Consider the following 24,416-nt stretch of genomic DNA (forward strand, 5'->3'; position numbering starts at 1 on the left):
GGTAATTGCAAAAAAAATTGCTGACCGGGAGGGATCATCTTTCCAGTCTCTGCTCGTATATAGTCCTTGTAATAATTGTAGATACAATTTGTATCTATTGGTTATACCGTCCTTGTATATTGGTGATACAATCTATATCTATTGATTATTATTCAAACAGTATGCTCTACTATGTTAAACGGGTTGTTCTTATTATCTCTCATAATGATATCTTTTTTTTCAGGAAGAACTAGTGTATAGCGATGTGGTGGCCAGCCTGCGAGTTCTGTCGGACATAGCCGATGTGTCGGCAGCTGTCGATGTTGGATGCCCTGATCGCATCTGGGAAACTCTCTCCAAACCAGCCATACGGCTCAAGGTAACCACCTTCCTTCTGCATTCATTCATTGAAGTAAAAAGTAAACTCATTCGTTCATTGATCTATTCTTAAATCATTTATTTCACTTTATTCATCCACTTATCTAACTATTCACCCATCCATTCATCAATAATAATTTATTTGTTCTTTCATTATCATATATGGGTAATCATGTTCTTTCATAATCATTTAGTTATCCATAACAAAGCCCTTGAACTTGTAAGATCTTACTTAAATGATCGAAGTCAATCTGTGTGTGTGAACTTAAATCTTTCCAAGTCTCTATCAGTTCATTTTGGAGTCCCTCAGGGGTCCATTCTTGGACCTTTACTTTTCCTTGTGATGATGAATGATATTGGTTATAGTATTTCATCCAAAGTGGTATGCTATGCAGATGATTCTTCCATAGTGACTATTGATAAAGATCTGAATAATCTTCAGCAAAGAATGACAGAATATCAGGAGAAGGCTGCAGTCTGGTTTCGGGCGAATGGTTTGCTGCTCAATACAAGTAAAACTAGAAATTAGTACTTGGATTGAGGCAGGTCTGTGAGGGTGAAATGAGTGCAAAGCTGCTGGGTATAACATTAGACCAAAATTTTTCTTGGGCCCCTCACATAGATAATGTCTGTTCCAAGCTCAGTAGGGTTGTATACCTGTTGCTGTACTTGAGACTATGGTATTTTGCCTTCTTCCAGAGTGTTTTTTCCTATGGTTTAGCCTTATGGGGTTGTGCCACAGACGTTCATAAAGTTTTTATTACAAAAGAAGGCAATAATAATTATTTCTGCTGCAGCCTACCTTGATCATTGTAGACCATTGTTTACTAGTATTTCTGTTGAACAGTAGACCTCGCGCAGTTATAGACCACAGCCTCCTCTAATACTGTCAATCAGAGTAAATTATGTCCTGTCCTGTCGTGTCGGCGAGATATTGGTGTGTAAACAACTAATGGGTGTTTGGGTTGTACCGATAATGCTAATAATTCGTTGTCAACAACTATGCTACTATCATTAAAAGCTTACCGAGTTGAAAGCAAAATAAATTTTCGAATAAATTAAATAGAAAGCAAAAATTTTCGAGTTATCAATCGCATGCCTCATTGAATGCAATTAATAGTCCACACGACAGCTGATTTTTACCAAGTTACATTGAGAAAAGTCTGAGAAAATAGACTACTATGCTATTTCGAGTTATCAATTGCATGCCTCATTGAATGCAGTAATAGTCCACTCGACAGCTGATTTATGATCAACAATTCTATAGTCTGATTTCTACGGTAATATTGGCCTTCGAAGGAGACTCCTTTTCCTTTTATATTATCCTTAAACTACAAAATTTTAAAAAACCTTATATATACGTCGACGCGAAATTAAAAAAGGATCATACCTGTCAAATTTCATAAAAATCTATTGCTTCGTTTCGCCGTAAATGCGGAACATATAAACATAAAGAGAAATGCAAAACCGTCGACTTGAATCTTAGACCTCATTTCGCTCGGCCAATAACTCAGAAAATGAAGATGCCGTGTATGGCATGATGGCCATCAAACTCTTGAAAGATGTTAAGAAAAACATTGATCGGTACACTTGTAGAGAGGACATCAACAATCATCACACTTTATTTACCCTACACAAGATTAAAAATAAAGATAATGACTAATCCTAGTCATTTTTCAATTTCCTGCCATCTTCAGCCAGGAACCTTCCCTTTCCAAGGTTCAAACGTAACCTAGAGGCCCTTCTTCTAAATAATCCTATAGACTCCATGTCAGATTTCTTCCAACTGCCAGTAAAAGAATATCTTTGAATGTATATTTAAAGATAATTATATCATCATATATTTCTATTTCAAAGTAACTATGTACTCATTATTTTAATATTATTCAACTTCTGAATTATGAAAGATTTTTTTTTGCCTTTCTTCAAAATGGACTGTTTTTTCTTTCATCATATATTTCTATTTCAAAGTAACTATGTACTCATTATTTTAATATTACTTCACTACTGAATTATAGAAGTCGAGGATCCCTTGAATTGTATGATAATGATAATCTTTCGACTAATGAGATAGATGACTATCTGAATTATATTCCCTCTTGCGATTCCAAAGATGCAAAGTTTTATAATATCCTTACAATGAACATACGGTGAACCTTACAATGAATTTCTATGCTGCCTTGAGAACTGTAAAACCAATTATGATATTATTGTGCTCACAGAGACATGGATCGTGATGGTGTTCCCTTTCTCTTCAACATACCTGGTTATAAAACTATAAACAAAAGTTCAAAGCTGAATAAATGTGATAGTCTTTATATATATATATATATATATATATATATATATATATATATATATATATATAGATAGATAGATAGATAGATATAAGGGAAACCTACAAATTAAAACTGCTGAGCTGCGATATTGATGAATGTAATGCTATTTGTCTCGATGTCGAAACATTAAGTGGGAAGTTTCTGAGATTGATAGGAATCTATCGTTCACCGAATAGTAAAATTGATGAATTTTTGACGAGTTTAGACAAATACTTGAGTGGCATTCCTGACAATATTGATATTCGTCTAACAAGTGATTTGAATTTAAACTTGAATCACTTTGATAAATTTGTTGCTGAATACATTTATATTTTGAGTAAAAATGGTTTAAGATCTCTTATAAAAGGTAATACCAGAGTCACAGAATTATCAACGTCTTGTATAGATCATATATTTTTAAGATCTAAGGATAGATTTGTCATATATATATAAATAGCAAAATCTTGAAGACAAATATAACTGACCATTATTCTATTTCGCTTCACATAGGCTATAAATGGAATGTTGTCAGGAGTGTCTTATTGCCTAAGAAAATTAAAAAGATAGATTACGCTAAATTGAAAGAAAGTTTGAGCACTGAAACCTGGTCCCAAATTGTTCATAATAGTTTAGACAATACAGATGTTTTGGTAGAACATTTCCTAGATATTATTTCCAACCATATCCAACTGGCTACTTATGAAGTATCTATATCCCATAAAAGTAGACCATTGAATCCATGGATTGTTCCTGGACTCATAAAATCGATAAATAATAAAGATAAAATGTATAAACGGCTAAAAAAGAACCACTCAATTTAAAACTGAAGCAAGACTTGAAGAATTATAAGAAAATACTAGATGAATCAATAAAAATGGCTAAGGAAATATATTATAAGAATCAAATAAACAATTGCAAAGGTAATCCTACAAAGCTTTGGAAAAAAGTAAATGAAATCATAAACGAAAAGTCTGTAGAGAATGAAGAAATTAATATTGATCCAGAGACTTTAAACAACTTTTTTGCTCATGTCGGGGAGATGCATGCTTGGTCAATTTCAAAGACAAATAGTCATTTTGAATTAAAATATTCTAAACCCCTCAGACATAACTTTGCTAATTCGTTGTTTTAATTCCAGTTTCTCCTCTTGAAGTGGAGGATACAATAAAAACTAAAGAATAATGCTAGTCCTGAAATTGATGAAATTAACAGTGTTACTTTAAAACAGATAGCTGAGTTTTATATCCTTACCAATTGCTCATATTGTAAACACTATTTTCACTAAAGCTTCTTTCCCAAGCCATTTCAAAATTGCCAGAATTAAGCCAATTTTTAAAAAAGGTGATAGGAATGATCCCTCCAATTATAGGCCTATAAGTCTACTTAGAAATTTAGCTAAAATAACTGAAAAATTGATAAAAAAACGCTTATTTGATTATATAATTAAATATGATACTCTCGAGACAAATCAATTCGGTTTTCAGACAAACAAATGTACAGAAGATGCACTAAGTCATTTTTTGAGGATGGTAATTGACAGTATGAACAGAAATAAAAAGACAATAGCTGTTCTTCTTTATCTCTGGAAGGCTTTCGATACGGTTCTCCATGATAATTTATTTAAAAAATTAGAAAATCTAGGAATAAGAGGCATTGCTCTTGATTTGTTAAAAAGCTATTTGTGTGATAGGTCGCAAACTCTTTCATTAAACAATTTAAATTCATGTGAGAGTGCTGTGCGGTTACCCCCTTTTGGATTGCCTCAAGGAACAGTTTTATCCCCTCTTCTTTTTCTTTTGTATGTAAATGATCTCCTTAAACTCAGTCTTAAAAAGGGTAAAATAGTTTCTTTTGCTGATGACACAGCCATAATTTTTTCGCATGAGAGTTGGACCAATGTTTTTAAAGTTGCTGAGGATGACATGAATATAGTCAAAAAATGGTTGGACTCAAATACTCTTAGTCTTAATATTTCAAAAACCAAATTTTATAAATTTTGCTGCAAATGCAGGTGGTCAACCAAATGCTGAATTTAGAATGAAGCTGCATTAATTTTGAACTGTACAGACACTCTCACCTGTGACTGCCCATCTATTGAAAATATTAATGAAATTGAATATCTGGGTGTAATAATAGATGAATATTTGAGGTGGAGTCCACATATAACTTTCCTTTGCAATAAACTAAAATATGCAAACTATGAATTTTACAAAATTAACAACATTTTTAACTTGGAAAGTCTTAGGATGATATACTATGCTTCTGTACAGTCTTTAATTCAATATGGTTTAGTTGTATGGGGTGGAGCCTATGACACTCACCTTCTTATTTTATTTTTGATTCAAAAAGTACATAATTAAGACACTTTTTAAAAAACTAGGTTATATTCGAGTGAATTCCTCTTTGTTGAATTTAATGTAATGATAATAAGGCAACTTTTTTTCAAAAGACTTCTTAAACATATTGTTAAAAACAAAGATACTGATAAACTGTTTTATAACTTAAGACCTGACACATCTTTGAAATATATCATCCATGATTCAAAGTTGAGCTTTATAAGAAGACAGATCATGTATATGAGCACTAGATTTATAAATATTTTACCATTTGATTTTGAATTAAAAGTCCGAGATAGAATGATTGATACTTGGATTAAGGAGAGGTTATTTATTTTACTGGGAGCGGAATGGTGATAGTGTCAATTTGATTTGTCTTTTTTTCTCATTCAATTTTGTTTTTCATCGTTTTAAGCTATCTATATATTTACTCGTTCATTCTTTTTAGTTGATCTACTTTTTTCAAGTTTTTGTTTTTTTTTATTTATTTATGCAAATACTCCCACCAGCGGGCAAGACGTTTTTTCTTTTTCTGGTGGCGCCTAAAAAATTCTACTTTTATCTTAGGTTTTCATGATTAGTCAAGTTCTATTCTATGTTATTTCTTAGTTTAAAATATTGTGTTTTTGTTAGACTTGTCTATTTCAAATTTTTGTAATGTATGATTTTTTTGGCAAATAAATTTGAAATATTTGAATTGCTATAGTAAATTTTCCTTTTTTGTCATACCTATGTATCTGTGCTTTAAGTTATATTACATTTCCGATAGCATGTTGTGTTGTGCCTCAAAGCAATAAAATCATTCTTATTCTTATGGCGTTTATTGATGGAGATATCCATTGGTGGAGATTCATTATAATATCGCAGTAAATTTGAATTTTAGTCTCATTGATCAAGCCGATTGACTTATGATTGAAGAGACATGAATTCATTGAAATTGTACTACTGTCTGTCTGTAGTTTTCTGCTCGTAAGCAGGTCCTTCTATATGGCAGCAGCCCTCCACTCTCTTCTATTCTCTGCCAGTCGCTTCGTTGCATAGTAGCTCATCCCCTCCTTGATGTCGTCCAACATTTTGTATCTTCTTCTCCCTCTTCCTCTTCTTCCCTGAATGGTCCCCTCCATGGCTTCCACCAACAAGCATTGCCGTCTCATCCAATGTCCCAGCCATCTCCTCTTTCTTCCTCTTTCTATCTGTACTACTGAACATTTTTATAATTCTCTAGTTCAATAGAATATAATATAGATTAAACACTGTATTCAGAGATGTTGTATAATTTTTCCATGAGGGAAAAAATACAATATGTTACTTCATTAAGCCTAAAAAGTTGAGCGAGGATAACTTGAGCGTCAAGTCGTTGTCCATTCGTGGGTTTGTTTGTTCTACGTTTACTTTTGATTGCCTTCATCAATCCACTTTAAATTTTCAACACACATTCTTTGAACCAGATGGAGTTTGTAGACCAAGGTAATTGATCACTCCTATGAGAATATTAAGAAATAAAAATAGAGCATTTCACACAATGAAGTATAAAAAAAACTTGAAAAATGATCAATTAACTAAAAAGTCATAGAAGAGAAAACATATTATCAAATCTCCTATGTTTTTTCAGACACTGCTCGATCCCGAACTGAAACTTCAGTATTGGCGCGCTTTGACTGCCTGTCGTCAGTTCAAATTGTCCGAGAACTGCGCATGCGCTCTGCTCTGTTACATGGACATACACGACTGTGTGGCGCTCGTCAACTCGGAGCACAACGACAACAAATCAGGTTGGTTGTGGGTTCGAATCCCCAAGTGGAAACGGATCTCAGAGGTTGGGAAGAAAGCGACATCTAAAGTGTGCTTGTCATTTGTTGAGGGGATGCATGCTATCAGATCGAAATCGGTTTCAAGCTGGAGTAAAGAAGGTATTGGTGTAGCAAATAATAGCATCCAGAATACAAACTAGTTCCAAATTCATAGTATCTAATGATACCATAGGGTTCCTAGTAGTAAAATACTATGGAATCCAGAATACATGATAGTACCCAACAGTGCCAAATACACTCATTACAAAATATTATATCATGTTTTGTTAAATGAAAATTACTTTTTTATTCATCTTGATACTTGAGATGACATTATGGTACATCGTAAAATTTTGTGTCAATAAAAACATATAAAAAGTTTACCATACTAGTTGTTTCATTTGACAAAATATTGAGTAGCTCTAAAAGATACGATACATAATATTACCTAGATATTCATGGTGAAGTTATAAGAAAAAGTTCGAAATTACAGCGGCCTTGTGGGGACCTGAACCATCTTTAGTTTTTACTATTTTTTGGTACCCAATAGTTCAAAATATAAATGGTATAAAACGGTCTACTGTTTTATTTATTCTACTAGATATTTCTAACAATAGAATGCGTGATCTTCTTTGTCATTATAGTTATAGTGAGATTCATTTTAAATTGTTATGATTCCTTAAAACTAACATTTTTCCCCTCTCAACCAATGTAGATAGTTCCAAGTGAATCTTACTATAGGCTATTTATTCGTAGATATTTTTAACTTTTATACCTTTATTCATTCATTCAATTTATCCATTTATACAATACAATACGAGCACATTACATGTACAGTACAATTACATTATCAAAATGATAGGGAGAGGAAAAATAAGGTAACTGCTATTCCTTTCCCAAATTTACCTACATGTATATTATCCATATTATGTACCTTTTTTATTTACTTAAAATAAATTTATTTTATTTTTCAGCAATCGCTTCTCTCCAGGCATTGAATCATGCCGTGGCAATTGGTGATAAGACAAAGCTGTTTGAAGCCCTACTAAATCCGGCACTGAAAATAAATCATGAACTATCCAAGCGAGACATATCTCTACTGCTGAAGCTATTACAGGTATAACTGAATGAATTACGATTTCTGACTGTACAACAATTTGGAACCTACTCCACTACCTATTTACCTTACTCCAGTACATTGCTGGCACTAGGTCAATCTACTGAATGAATGCAACACTATTATTTTTAAGATTTTCTTATACTGGCACTGCCTTGATATTTCAAACTGTGATATTTGATAAACTGTTGAACCGAGTTCTATGCTTTTGCATGTATTTTTCATTTATGTTTCTATTTGAAAATAAATTTAAGGAGAATTTCATTCGATCATAAGATTTTGTGTATAATTCTTACTGGGGATCAGAAATGACAACATGAGCAAAGGTAATAAAAGTGATGAATGGATCCACATGTTTTAGTTGGTTCCAAACTACCAAGCAATGATTTTGAAACTCATAACTGTCAGCACATATTACAACCAACAGCTACTCTTCCAACGGGAGAACTGAGAGTACAGCACTTATCCAATCTGTGCCATTAGATACACTTCTGAAAAAGTCACTTCCCTAAATTCGTACAAATCAGTTTTTGTCAACTATTACAATGTAAGTAAAATTAAAATCAAATCGATTTTGTTGGGATACAACAAAAATTTCAAACCAGTACATGGCTTGCCTAGAGGTCAATTTCCTTATTAATAATAATTCATTACTAGCATTATTTTCAACTGTCATATTACATACCGATTTCAAAAAAATCACGCACCATAGTCATTCTACAATTTTATTCTATTGACAATTTCGCCAAATTTTCTTCAAAACAGCTTCAAATTGAATATAATAGAATACAAATAGAATGTTGGACACAACCTAATCTAATATCGGGGCACCGAGCTTCGCTCGTTATTTATTTATTTATTGACTTTTGATAAACCGAACACAATTCTTTAAAATGATTGGGGAAGGACTAACAGGCACAGCCCAAAACTGTTTCTTCCCCGAATTTCAATTTATATACCATAAATAGTCCAGAAAGTAGGTTATGTTCCATACACTTGAATTCAGGTTCAATTTTCTGTTCAAACATTTGAAAACAAAAAAATTCTAATTTAGATTATTTACAAACCAAATTGAATAACAAAATAACACTCACTAATCACTTAACCTTCTAGTCGTGACCCTATTTTTTCTGACGTTAGTCGTGACCCTGGGTCCCAGGGACCCACTTATTTCATATTGAATATTTCAATATATTTCAAGATATAATGTTATTCTATGATTCTAATATGTCCAAGGGTTATTGATGAACGCATTGAGCACTTATGTAGAGTAGAAATCGATCTTTATTATGATTATAAAAATAAATTTGTGAAACCTTGCATTTTAGGGTAGTGAAAAGTAAAGTTTGGTTATTAGTTTATTTAAAGTGAACAAAAAATTATAGTGATGAATACTATGATGGATCTTACATGCAACACTACTAGAAAGATAGGAAAAAAATTGGAAAGTCATAGTTCACTCTTAGGGTAGTTTTTACCCTACCCTCAATTCCATGTTGCACAATCTTTGCAAGACTTATGAAATTATAGTAATGAATACTATTATAAATCCTAAAACCTTCATGAAACACTACTAGAAACATTAAAAATATATAAGGTTTCATAAAGTTCACTTTTAGGGTAGGTTTAGTATTCCTGGGATCACCTGAAGTTCATTGGTTTCACTATCATCCCACTCAGGGTCAGTATTCTTATCTTGAACTATGAATTTATTTTTAGCATCACTAATGTCATTGAAATAGAGATCTAGAAGTCAATTTGTACATTCTTCGAAGTCTCTGTTCAAAATAAACATATTGACTGCTTGAATCCAATCACTATTTCATAAAAATGTGCATTTGAAAAAAGTTACGTTAGTCGTGACCCTTGGATCCCTGGGACCCAGAAACGTCATTTAACGAAAATAACAAGTCACAGAGCACTAACACTCTACATCAAGTTTAAGTGTCTACTGGCATGAATTTACATGGGTTACAATAGACAGTAAAGCAAACGGAAGCAAAATTATAACTAAAACAAAAATTGCCCGAGTCCCTGGGACCCAGGGTCACGACTAGAAGGAATTGTCAAATAATGATCAACTTTGAAAATTATGATATACTCTAGTTGACCGAGCGAAGTGAGGTCTAAGATTCAAGTCGACGGTTTGGCATTTCTCTTAATGTTTATATGTTGCGCATTTACGGCGAAACGCGGTAATAGATTTTCATGAAATTTGACAGGTATGTTCCTTTTTGAATTTCGCGTCGACATATATACAAGGTTTTTGGAAATTTTGCATTTCAAGGATAATATAAAAGGAAAAAGGAGCCTCCTTCATAAGCCAATATTAGAGTAAAAATCAGACTATAGAATTATTCATCATAAATCAGCTGACAAGTGATTACACAGATGTGTGGAGAAGCCAGTCCATTGCCGTATTTCCATAAGCTGGTCTATAGTTTCAATCAGGTACTTGTGGATGAGAATACTGCGTGAGGTCTACTGTTCATAGAACTACTAGTTTAGGAGGATTATCATGTCATGTCAACTAATCAGATTATGTTGATCAAGTCGATTAAATTGTCTAGCTAGATAAAATTCCTCGCTGATTGATTATGATTACACAGCTGGAAATAATTCTGTCTCTCTCCCACACAGGCACACGCATCTTCTGTTATCGAGAGACGACGAAATTATCATCTGTTTTCCAAGGATAAATTATCCTTTTCATGTCCTTCAGCGAGTTTTCCCAGGGATGAGACCTAATGCAATCGAATATTTATATAATAAACGTACTATGTTCCTAATTTCGTGAAAGCCGTTTTCGAGATCCGTTGAACATAAATAGACAGATATTTACAGAAATTGCTCGCTCAATATAATAGGATGTATTTCAACAAAACACAATTGAAATGTCTATTACTTAAATTTACACCAATGAAGAATACCTTAGAGTTTTAATTTCTGTATATTCGTCCTGGGCCAGTGTCCAACATTCTCCGGAACGTTAACGATCGCTTACAAATATTTCCAACTTGAACAGAAGCTATTGAACAAATTTTATGAAACATGTTGAAAAATAAAGTAAAATTCCTCATGGTGCTTGATATTTTTTGTACACTCTGAATCATATAAAAACTTGTAGTACCCTTTTATTAAAACATTTGAAAAAAAAATACTTTAACGACTGGTTTCGACCATAGGTCATTTTCAAGTTAAAATGTAAATGAATAATAATGTTTTAATAAAAGGGTACTACAAGTTTTTATATTATTTTTATTAATCTGAATAAAGTAGCCCATATAAGTGAAGTGATTTTCCCTGAATCAAGTATTAAGCCATTAGTGTGTTAATTTATATTGTTTTGTATTAAAAAAATAATAAATGAATAATTTATTCATTGATATCACCTATTGATGTAATGCAACTTTGCACAGGACCATCGTAACGATCTAGCCGAAGGTATGGAGTTGTGGCTGGTGGACGTTCAAGACATCATTGAAAAACTTGTCAACGATGTCGAAGAAGTCTGTGAAGGTAAGATTAATATTTAGTAGATAAGATATGGATAGCTAGACTGACCAATTGATGTTAAGGTCAGTTATGATTTTCATTTTACGTGTGAATAAATTCGTAATTTAGAAGTATATAGTATGCTTATCTACAGATTTGCTATTAATAGTTAACTGTCAGCATTGCTTGAACAAAAAGCATTTAAAAGGAATGCTGACATTTTAAAAAGGATCTCACTATAGGGCCTGATGTATTTTGCATATAAACTTGTGAAATACTTCTTCTTCTAGAAAGAAATTTTCCCTTTTCTATTCCTTTCTCTGATAGAGAAAAGATTGCATAAGAAAATAGGATGGTGTAAGGCGCTTTTGTTCCAAATTTCACTGTTAGTCGATAGAAAACATAGTTCTTTTGTAAAGCCATGTGGCGCTGGTAATCTTGCCTTGGATTGCCGATCATACACTCACCCGGCCAACTCAGTAATAATCGACAATAGTCGACTGGGTGTAACAGAGAAATTTGGAACATTATTGCCCTATATCATCAGATATCATTATATCCTATTAGTTTCTGTATGGTTATACGTTCATTATTGAAATTAAAATTAATTCTCTCATCGTACAAGGATTCTTCAACTCAAGCTTTGTAAAATTGAATAGTTACCTATATTGTTAGTTGTTATAAAATAGAATCTAATTAGCTTATATATTATAATCTACATAAATAAACTAATCATATTATTTCCTACCTCACATGCTACTGATGTGTTTCTATTGATCGTCAATATATTGCATGAGATTATATTTTAAAAAGTATATCTTCTTCTTCTTTCGGCATTATAGCTCAGCGTGAGCTTTAGCCTCTTCAACTATTCGCCTCCACTCCAAATGGTCACCTGCTTTCTGCTTCTAACCTCTGACCCTCATCAATCTAATATCTGCCTCCACTTCATCTAGCCAACGATTTCTTGTCTTCTTCCCTCCAATCTACCCTTATACATTTTTTTGGGCATTCTCTGTTCAGCCTTTTAAGAAGTATATATGATATTTTATAAATGTTAGCCCTGTTTCTTAGTCGTTCGAAAATAATTTGTCTCCATTACCTACTTATTACTTGTTGATTTACTAATATCTTCACTCTTTACTAGAGGTTTGCTGTATTGTGTTGAATAAATAAATATTATTATTATTACCTGACTAATTACTTGATTCTAATTTGTTTTTAATTATAGTCATAAATGATTAAATATATTTTTATTATATTTTTTAATTTCAATTGGTTTTTAATTATTGGCCATTTCTTACAGTATGGGAATGGTTGAGCCGAGTGAATACAGCATTGAGAAACAATGACAAAGAGGACACTATCCTGTGCCTCACCAGTGCTCCAGATTGTTGCAGTATGGATAAACTGTCATCAGTCAACAACAAAGAGATTGTCAGAGTGTACTCGTTGCTCTACAATTACAAGTCTAATAAGGTCAGTTGAGAGTTGAATGATATAATATTATGATAATGATATATTAATCATGATAATGTCGTAAAATCATAATAATTAAATGATATATCATATTTTCATCAGTCAAGTCACTCTTATGTTCTATACTCTACTTTGAATAGCTGAAATAGCTAATTTAGAATGTGTTAATCCTCGATTAAGGCTCTAATCGGACGCGGGAGAATTGTGAACCCGTGGTTAAATGCGAATCGGCCTTTATGCGAATCGCTGAGCCCTAATTAAATGCAACTTAGCTTAATAGTAACATGTCAAATGTATAATTCAATAAAATGTGTTCAATGATAAGCGAAATCAAACACAATGTAGGCCTAAATGTACGACAATAATTTGATTTATGTTCCCTGTTTACAGATGAATCACTGCACAACAAAATGGACAACTTATTGTACGAAATCCGGTCATAATGTTTATTTGAATTTGGAACATTTAGAGAATCCGTTCACATGGGAAAGGCCCTATGGAGTCGCCGATAACTGTTCGAAAGATAACTCTGGGAACCTGAATGTTGGCGAGATTTTGGTGAGAATCTTACTTAAAATCAATTTAATTTTTCCCGTCTATTATCCACATGTCATCAACCTTATTTGTATCTTTTCATTGTGATCGATCAAAAAAGAAATAGAAATTCATTCCTTGATGAACAAAAATACAATAAATCAAGTGAAAAACACATGTGGGCGTCATATACAATAAGAAAAATAGATCACTGCAAAATACATATTTTCAACCAAGAATGTAATTTTAAATAATGAGTAATGTCAGCATATTGAGATTCACTTTAAAGTGGCAGCATTGCTCATAAGTAACACCAATGCTTCTCATTTCAACCAACGCTGTCAAATCAAAGTGAATCTCACTTCAAAGTATCGTGTACATCACACTTTTCAATCTTTAAAAATTAAATCTGTGTTCAGTTTTCAAACTTTATTTTTATTTTTTAGAGTATTGTTGAGAAAGTCGTACAGAAATCGAATGAAAAAACGACCAAAGATAACGGCAATCAACCCAGCCAGTCGCCGCCTAAACTTGACGAGCGTCAAAATAGATCCACGATTGAACAAGAGGTGAATTTGAGAAAGCGCAACAGATCGGCTGTAAAAATTCAGGTTTGTTTTGATTTCCAATATTTTAATTATCTGTTGAAAAGTCAACCTGATTTGTGTAGTTTTTTTTTCAAATAAAAGAAATTTTCAAATGTTTTTTTCAATCAGTATGCTATTCCTCTCTAAATAGGTTTACAAGTCATCAAAAACAAATAACTGTAAATATTTCAATTGTATTATCTTAACATATATTTGGAGGATTTGTTATGTTATATTTTTCCATTATATGCTACAGTAAATCTTCAGAGCAGATAGCCTTCTAGGGCCTTAGTTTTATTAGATTTTTAATGCTTTCCTAGGAAAGCATTAAAAATCGACCTTTTGGGTCGTTTCTTTTCGACATTTGGGAAACAACCAGAACGATTCTAGTAGCTTAGTTGACGGTTCTCATTTGTTGCTAGATAACAAAACGTGCTCCGCCAAGACAGTTCTAAGAATCGTTTATAAATACGACTCAGAGTATTTTATTCCGAGTTTGCTAACGAAATTATTTATACATTCAATTGTATGACCTTTATTTGATCCTTATATCAGCCTACTCACCTCACTTCTCGAAGTCTCAGGCCCTCGTCTTAAGAACATAATATTTATAGTATAAAACATGCTATTTTTAAGAACATTATGACTTTCATAATCATTGTTGTAATGGTAATTGTTGATTAGTTTATCACAGTTATTATTTGCATACTTGCTTCCAATATTCTTTCCATTTAAAACACTTTTACTTGTAAATACAGTATATTTATGGTTTACTCGTACAAAATACTGTTTATCCTAATTTAACACGCTGAAGTTCCCATATTATATAACAGGTTATAACATTTTACATATAACAATAATCTTAGTTAATAATGGCTCACTTGAACCTTCTCAAAGTATAGAATTGTTTTTATAAATAATAATATTTCTTGTTCCTATTTTCAGAGGTGGTGGAGAGCAATTATTTTCAAGAGAAAGCAGCAAAAGTGTGTTGTGAAATCGCCTCGTTTTTCCAGCGGGGACGATATCTTGAAATACTACAGAAACAAGGTAGGCTTTGGTACATTTTGTATGTTATTAATCAAATTCATAAGTTCACAAAATATTAATTTATTAAAAATTTACATTCACAGCTTTCTTATATATATAAAATGTTCAATCTCGTAAATAGCTGAAGGTCTATATTAACTAAAAGGTCAGATTGATGGAATGAATTAAGGCGTTGCATCCTTCAGTCTGCTAGTACTGCATGGTTATTGAGTTGGATCCCGCCGGTAGGCTTAGACCTTTTATCATCTCATCAATCACTCTCGTACAATTCCATTACCGGCGCACAAGCGAAAAGTGTTTGTTTATGTACGCAGTAAGAAAGTACAGAAAGACAAGTATGGAATAGAAAATGCACCACTAAATTATTTATTCATTTGTTTATTTACACCTAGATGCTTTTAATCGTCAATTTTATATTTTTCTCTGGATAAAATTTTAAAATTAAATTATTAATTTCTGCTTTTGAGTGCGAAAATTCCATATTCTTCAGTTTCTAACCCTTTTTAATTCAAAATTTCTGGTTTTTATATTTTTGGACTAATAATTTATGCACAGTGATGTAGAAACGTAACTTCACTTTTAAAGCATTATATCAATAAAGTTCGTGAAAGAGACAGTTCTGGGCTGTGCCTGTTGTTTCATTACTGTTTTTGTGTATCACTAAATAAATAGATGAATAAATGAATTGATTCTGTAACGATCAATCAAATATTGCACAATATAGTAGAACCCTTCGATTATAGTCATCATACTTATACCTAGGAACAAGTCCAAATAGAAAATGGACGACTCGATTATATCATAGCTGTCATAGGTGTAGTAGGTACGTATTTTCGGAAAAAACAAATCATCTCTGAATACAATTTTAACAGTGTCTGGTTTAACAACCATTGGTCCCTTAGAATAATCATCACTCAGCAAACTTTCTCTGGGAAACGATTCGATTGACATCACTTTGTATTCAGTTTCGTTACAAGACGGCAAACAGTTGCAAGAGTTCACAGAATTTTTGTCACTAATGTTGTAGTGGTCCAATTGGGTGATCTTCAGTGCACAAGTCATGTTTTCGGCCGTACATATGTGTGTGGTCTCGTTGTGTGGCATGTAAAATAAAACGCAACCACATTCCCGTAAAGCTTTCTTTGTAAAACACTCCAGTATACAGTTTTGTCCTGTGTAGTACTGGAAAAAATCCAACTGTTTCCCAGCTGTGTTGTGGCATTGGGTTGGATGTGGGATCTTTCTAGATATATCATCGTTTAGAGGATATTGTAATATTTGTTCAGGGTCAATGTATATGCGTGTATTACAACATCCTTTTAGACGGTGCCAACGTATGTAAGGTGTGGGGACATTCTATGGGTTGTGAATTGTAAACATGGTGGGGTTTTTCCCTACAACACGCAAAATATTCTCTCTAACCATTTCATATTCTATGAACGGACTTTCAACCAACACTGGATAATCTATACTCTCGTTTCTCCAGTTGTCAATTTGAGTCGATATCGTTACTAACGGAAACCCGTGCATTGTAGCGTTGTTCGATTGGTAGTTGGTTGTGGTATAGTCTAATGTGTTCAAGTACAACTGATGGTAGTTTCTATTTTCTACAAAAAACTCGCGCACTGAATCTTTTTTGTAGATTTTTGAAGAAGGAAACATGTTGCACGTTGTACAGAGACCCCTAAACGTGTAGATTAGGAAACACATAGTTGATTTGTTGAAGTAAAAAAAATTGTTGGTTTGAAACAAACTTGTGGTCACCAAGTCATCAAAAACTTCCTTCAGTGTTGTATCAGATATCGTAAATTTGTTCACACTTTTCCTGTTGATTAGTGTAGAGTTGATATTGTATTCTTTGTTGAACGCTTCTCGAGTCATACCTAGAATTTCGGCAATCTTGTAGATAGAACCCACTTTTTCAAGATCATTCATGTAGGATTCTACTTTTGCCTTGGGAATATGTATAGCGTCACAGAATGTTATAGCTGGAGCTGGTAAGTTTCTTATATCAAGTGGAACAGTTCCTAGTTCGATTAGAATAGGGGTTTCATTCCATTGAGGCAATTTAAATTTGTAAATAATGTATAATGATATGATAGAACCTACGAGTACGATTGACCAGAATAATCGTACGATCCAATGTCGGTTAGGATCGCCGATGTATCTCACTCCGTGTAGTGACGTGGTGTCTAAAAAATTTTCAAATTAGGGTTGATCTTCTTTCTCCTTAGTCTCCTTGAATCTTAGGCGATGAGTCCCGTCATTACTCGATGATTTGAACCGTTCTTGCACTGTATTAAATTACTCACTGTCTTCAATATTCCTTTGGAACTTAATTACAAATGTTGTTATATTGTAAAAATCTTGTCCAAATACTGACTTGGTTGAATAAGCTTGATGAAATAATTGTTGAACTAGATACTGATAATAATGTGATAACTATTGGTATTATTAATCGAATGGTGTGAAAAATTGAATAGTTGAGGAACTTCTGATAAGAGAGTTATTATTATTTTTATGGTATGATGGAAATTTGGTACTAGTCACTTGGAACTCTTTCTCTATCTTTGATTCTACTGAGCGTTTCCGCCGTTTGATTCCTTTTTTATGAATTTTATTCAAATTATCATTTTCAGAGATCTTGTTTGACAAAGTATGGAATAATTCTTCCAGTATGATGTATTCTTGCTTAACTAATAATAAATAAAAGAAACTAAGAATAAGTCACCTGAACAATTTTAATTATTCAATTGAAATTTCACTAGGTTTTCCTCTTTGTAAATTTCTATCTAATCATTAGTCTCCAGAGATCATAAAACATAAAAAATCCTTCCAAGATCATAATTTTTACTCCTGTAGCTTATCTACAGGATAAAATAAGCTAAAAATGAGTCATTTTGACATTTTCAGTAATTATTCTAAAGGTATCTGCGTTTGTTATATTAGAAAAAAATATGTCTATGACTCTAGAGAGGGTGAACAAATTAATATGTAAATTTCATTTGAAAATAACAACTATCAGTACATATTTCAGTATTTATTATTCATATTTCTCAAAAATAAATGTTTTGTTCGAACAAACATGCAACAATTGATCTAAAGATAGGCATAAGTGTATAGGTCCTATAGTACACGAATATGTACATATTATTAGATTAATTTACTACCATCCAGAGATTCAGCAATCCTAGTCCTAATGAATTGATGGCACTGGAAATAATGCACTCTAATAATTTTAGTAATTATTCTATTAAAAGGTCACTATGGTTGTTTTCTATTTATATAGATCCTATCTGTTTAATCATTATAGAAAGTGTGAATAAATACAAATGTGACATAGGCATGCAACAGTTTATCCCCTTGGGTTTGTTTTTGTTTGTTTATTGTGAGAAATGAACAGAACCCATTTTCTAGGAATTGAAAAGCAGGAAAAATGTTACCCGCCTGGGAGCTACGAACCCTCCCCCCCCCTTTTTACAATATCATCACCTTGAAGTTCTTCGAGCAGCTGTGGTCTGTCCATTTTCTCCTCATCTTCTACTTAATCACTTTATGAGTTTTGAATACTTGATTTTTCTTTAGGAAATGTATAAAAGTGTAAAAATGATACTAGTTCAATTTTTTTCTCTGAATTATATAAATAAAGTTTTTTTGTCATTTGCAATAAGATTTAACATCAACTATTTGGGTGGCGTGATCTAATGATCAAGAGAACCCGAGCTCGAATCTCGACCAGGACAAAATTTCTTGACCACAGTACAATCACATAGATACGGTCTTTCGGAGGAGTCGATAAGCCTTCGGTCCCGCCTACCTAAAAAGTAGTCGTCATCTCTCATCATCATCCCTCTTACTCATTACCCATGCACAAGCCTAAAAGCTTATGTGGGCATCACCCTCAGTATTATTATTATTAGCACAAAAACAAAGAAAATCATCAAGAAAGTCAATCTTGCTCAAAAGTAAGATGCTATTTAAGATTATATAAAAAATTCTTTAGTACATTTTATCATCCATTTCACTATCCTGAAAGGATAGTAATTGGAAAACTACAGCTCATGTATTTAGTATTTACCCGCCCACATCACTAAGCTTTATAATACTGTATTCAATTGCAAATTTGCTAATTTTGTATTGTAACTATAATCCTGGAATTAAAATACCAAATCAAGTGGAATTGACTATAATAGCAGTGTTCTCTTCTCTATTACTAGTAGTTCTGTGAACAGTAGACCTCGCGCAGTTATAACGACATCCCAAACCATAAGCACATCCACACTGATACACTAATTATTTATTTGATCAGATCATGCTTACACAAGATTAATATTATCATATAACGCTTTCCGGAATTTAGCGTGAAAAAACCAGAAGACATCTAGGCGCCCAGACGAGCTCTTATAAGTTCTTTGCATCCATTTAATAGTGCATAAAAATTGCATGCAATGAGGCATGTAATTTATAGTCTATACAGCTGTTAATTTTTTACCAAGTTACATTGAGATATTGAATTGCATGCGTCATGGCATGCAATTTATAGTCAACTCGACAGCTGATTTATGATGAATAATTCTATAGTCTGATTTTCACTTCTAATATTGACGTATGAAGGAGGCTCCTTTTTCCTTTTATATTATCCTGGAAATGCAAAATTTCCAAAAACCTTGTACATACGTCGACGCGAAATTTAAAAAGGAACATACCTGTCAAATTTCATGGAAATCTATTACCGCGTTTCGCCGTAAATGCGCAACATATAAACATTTAAACATTAAGAGAAATGCCAAACCGTCGACTTGAATCTTAGACCTCACTTCGCTCGGTCAATGAAAAACCTCCACAATAGCAATATGTGTCAGTGTTCTCAATTATTAATAAAATTATCCTTTTGAATTACCAAATTATTTTTATTGAATCTGGATAAATAATTAGTTTAATTGTTTGATTTTTTCAGGTGAAGGAAATAATAAGAGTGCAGGCACTGTGGAGAGGTAGGCAAACTCGCAATGTCTACAATAGCCTTGTTCACCAGCCGAATCCTTCGTTCAAGATTGTTAGGCACTTCATACCTCTACTCGAATTCAACACTGAGGATTATCAACGTGAACTTCAACTGCAGGTAATAATGATAATATCTAGTGACCTGGCTGGCTCAGGTCTGGTGTCAGAGTTTTCAGGTCGCAACTGATCAATTTTAGTAGGACCTCTGTCATGACATAACGACTGCTTTTTAGGCAGCCGGGACCTGCCGACTAACTGCAGGTAGAATTCATTCATTGTGAGATTCGCTCTAAACTGTCAACATCAGTAAAACGGGAAGCAGAATTAAAATAGAATGACTTCTATCTTTATTTTATGTTATTTATAAGGAATGCTGATAGCTTGTTGTGAATCTCACTGTTGTTATCTCCACTCTTGAACTATCATTCAACCAAATGTATTAGTTTATAATATTATTATTATTATTTACTTTCTATTGCTTGTTGAAATGTTTTACTGAACAAAAAGAAGAAAAATTGTCAGATACATGATGAACCAACTACTATTGTGATATGAGAAAAAAATGAGTGGTTGTAATAAGTTTGAGTGTCATGTATTTTGGACACCTATATTATCAAGCTGGACGTAATTATATTTCAATTGAACATCCATAATTTCAAGTTGTCAGTTGAACATTCATATTGATTAATAACGCTTGATACAGCCAGTTATTTATTTTCCAAAAAGGCAAATTTTAGAACTCTTATCCAATATAAATGGGTATTGAGTATCACCGTATCACATTTATTACTAAACAGAGAGTGCATTATCATTCTAAAATGACACCTTCACTATTTAATAGAGGACTTATTAATTTTATATCTATTTTTTCCTGAATATCTAATGAATTTATTGAACTTGTAATTTTGAAACAGAAACAACTTTTAAAACATATTCGTATGTTAAATGTGGATGCGTTACAAGGCTTGGAGCCCCATTCTCAGCGTACTTGATTTCGATAGCATTAAATGCCGGATTTCCAATGAATTTCTGTTTTGGTTAGCGGAAATAGAAACCGTAAAAAAGCCATAGGTTCTTATAGGAAGAGGTTCACAAATTGGAAGACTAGTTTTTTACGGTATCATGTACCTGAATGGTATATGTATTGTCTATGAATAAATTAATGAATAAGTAATTGTTCTTACGGAAATTCATTAGAAATGCATCCCATATATTAGTGTCCCACTCCCACATAAGCATCTCACATCATCAGTGAACGAGTTCGGTACAGTAATAATTTGCTCACCATAAGTTCTATGGGACTATCATACTCGCTCGAAGTGGGAATAGTCCCATTAGAATTGATGAGAATTATTTTTTCACTGTACCGGTCACTGATTTTGATACTGGTCTGTGGGATTCCGCCTTAAGAGCGTGTTATTTGTCTCATCAGTGTTGGTAGATATAAATAAGGTTAAAAACATACCAAATGAATAACACATAAATTATTTAATTAAATTGCTTATGTCCAGTCATTCAAGTAGAATTATTGTATGTTTCTTGCAGGCGCTGAAGGCTGACGTGGTGCGAGCGATCAGACACAATAGTGAGTTGGACAAGCAGTTGGATCAGATGGACATCATGATTGGTCTGCTCGTCGAGAATAGGACAACCATTCAGGTAGGTTCACATTAAAGTAGCACAAAATTGGCCTCATTAAAGAAAATGAATTTATTTTATTTATTCCCAGTATTTCCTGTCTAGTCTAGTAGGTATTAATATGAGTTTACTATTATTATGTTTGTTTCTGTCCATAATGTGAACCACATTGGATGGGCACAGATAGACAAGTCATTAAAGATGAAAGAAAAAGCATGCACTCAAGGCAAGAGCAGGCATCAAGTAAAATACCGCTCCAAAGCAGCACTTTCACAACTGAAAAACTCATTCAGCGCATAAAACGGGTGATCCTCAAGGAACAGCCTCAACTTTCTCCTCAGGCTTGCCAGTGGCAGAGTCCCCGCTGTAATGGGTAGCTTGTTGATGATCTTTCTCACCATGTAAGCCGAACTAACCTGAGTTCTTCCAAGCCTGCAATACGGGAGGTCGAGCCTATTCCTATTACGGGTATTATGCCCATGGACATCACCCCTTGTAGGCAGGACACCCACCTCCCCAACTGCCCCAATCACAGACCTGAAAATGAAGAGGCCAACCACAGTCAAAATACGCTGCTTAACAAAGAGTGGCCTACAAGGGGCTAGGTATCCAGCAACACACAGATTCTCACAGCCTTTTTTTGTAGCAGCAAGACAGCCCCTACCTCAGCAGCTCCACCCCAGAGTGTGATGCCATATGACATCACACTGTGGAAGAACGCATGGTAGCGTGGTAGAGCACAGCTCTTCAGGCTCCTCAGCAGAAACAGGACTGTGTTCAACCTGCAACAGACACTCTGTATATGCTCCCTCCAAGAAAGTTTCCTATCAAGATGGAAGCCCAAGAGCTTTACAGGAGGGAACTCATACTGCATCCCATTCCTAAGGCTGAAGACAATGGTTTGTGTCTTTTCACTGTTTAAGGCAAACCGGTTAGCAGCAAACCAGTCGGCAGCTGCCCCTGTGGATGCATTCATCAAGTCCTGGACCTCATGCATATTCCTGCCAACATCCATAATAGAGGTGTCATCGGCGTAGCATACAACCATCCTATGATCTGAAAGGGCAACATCATTGATCATAATCAGAAACAGAAGGGGTCCCAGCACAGATCCCTGGGGCACCCCATAACTCAGGGCTCTAACCCGTGAGAGCCCACCACCTGCCTGAACAGCCTGCCTGCGTCCACCCAAGTATGAGCGCAGAAGCTGGAGAGGGCCACCAACCACACCATAGAGAATCAACTTAGACAGCAAGATTTCATGATCCAGGGTGTCAAAAGCCTTGCTGAGATCACATAGCGTCAGCCCAGCAAGGCTCCCCCCTTCAAAACTATCACATATCCCTTTAATTATACATTCGACAGCGCCCACTGTCGACCGTCCAGCCCTGAACCCAAATTGAGTGTCAGCAAACAGACCATTCAGCTCACAGAACTCATACAATTGGCCAGCTATTATGATCTCAAATATTTTTGACAGAACTGGCAAAATTGAGACTGGTCTATAGTTGTTAGGATCCAGGCGAGAACCCTTCTTATAAATTGGTACAACCCTTGCCAACTTCAACTCATCTGGGAATACATTCTGAGCTAGACACTCATTTATACATCGAGTCAAAGGGATCAATATAAACTTAATGATACGTTTTAAGAAATTACTTGACATACAATAAATGTACTTGCTTGCCGAACACTTGAGGCCCATGGTGATCTGCAGGACATCCTCGCATGTGACACTGTGCCACACCAGTGTAGCTGTGGGTGGCTGCCGAACCCGCATAAGATGACACACAGGCAGTGCCCATGATGCAGCCATCCCTTGAACTGGTGATTTGGCAAAGGGGCTGTTACTGATGCTGATGTCGATGATGATGCTGTCAATGATGATGCCATCAATGATGATGCTGGAGTCGATGATGGTGCTGTCAACAATGCTGGATCCGGTAAAGAGGCTGTCACTGGTCCCGATGTTGATGACGATGATGCCGCCGACGACGACAATGTTAATGATGACGCTGCTGATGATGATGCCACCGATGATGGTGCCATCAGTGATGCTGGAGTTGATGATGGTGTTGTCAGAGATGCTGGTGCCGGTGAAGAGGCTGTCACCGGCACTGATGTTGATGATGATTCTAGTGTCAATGATGGTGCTGTCAGCGATTCTGCTGTTGCTGGCAAGGTCACAGGTGATGTCATCCTTGCTGCTATTTGCTCAACAGAACCAATCCAGTGGTTGTTGAGAACATCTGGAGAGAGCGGAACTTCCCTTGGAAGAAGACCGCAGCTCATCACGAATGACATTCCATGCTGCCAGACATCTGTTTGGTGCTCTACTAATACGATCAGCATTGTATGATAGCTTGGCTCTCTCAGCCTCCAGCCTGTAATGATCTCTCAGATCAGTATAGATCAACTTTGAAAGCCTTGAGCCATCAACTCTGTATCTCTCATAAGCAATGAGAACAATATCCCTAAGATTCAACAGTTCTCTACTTATCCATGGTGATGCCTTTCTTCTTTTGCTCCTAAAGTTAATAAGTGGGAAGCACTGATTGAACATTCCCAGAAAGCAATCAAAGAATGCTGTGAAGTTGGATTCTGCATCCACATGCTGAAAGAGCATCAGCCAGTTCACATCTCTCAGTCCATCACAAAACATTCTAACTTTGTTCTCTGTAATCAATCTTGTTTTAGTACAAACAGACAAC

General features: G+C 34.3%; 1 protein-coding gene across 1 annotated transcript in view; it reads left to right on the plus strand.

The window, feature by feature from the left end:
• The window catches only part of LOC111055421 (ras GTPase-activating-like protein IQGAP2), an 86,862-nt gene that overhangs the window by 19,404 nt on the left and 43,042 nt on the right, over positions 1–24,416 (plus strand). Inside the window, exons 11-20 of the mRNA XM_039420048.1 lie at positions 224–358; positions 6,624–6,783; positions 7,776–7,918; positions 11,338–11,437; positions 12,720–12,892; positions 13,283–13,450; positions 13,873–14,037; positions 14,959–15,063; positions 20,021–20,185; positions 21,613–21,726. Coding sequence (XP_039275982.1) covers positions 224–358; positions 6,624–6,783; positions 7,776–7,918; positions 11,338–11,437; positions 12,720–12,892; positions 13,283–13,450; positions 13,873–14,037; positions 14,959–15,063; positions 20,021–20,185; positions 21,613–21,726 — 1,428 coding nt within the window. The remainder of the gene's footprint in view (positions 1–223; positions 359–6,623; positions 6,784–7,775; positions 7,919–11,337; positions 11,438–12,719; positions 12,893–13,282; positions 13,451–13,872; positions 14,038–14,958; positions 15,064–20,020; positions 20,186–21,612; positions 21,727–24,416) is intronic.

The sequence above is a fragment of the Nilaparvata lugens genome, chromosome 2, assembly GCF_014356525.2.
Source record: "Nilaparvata lugens isolate BPH chromosome 2, ASM1435652v1, whole genome shotgun sequence".
Lineage (NCBI taxonomy): Eukaryota > Metazoa > Arthropoda > Insecta > Hemiptera > Delphacidae > Nilaparvata > Nilaparvata lugens.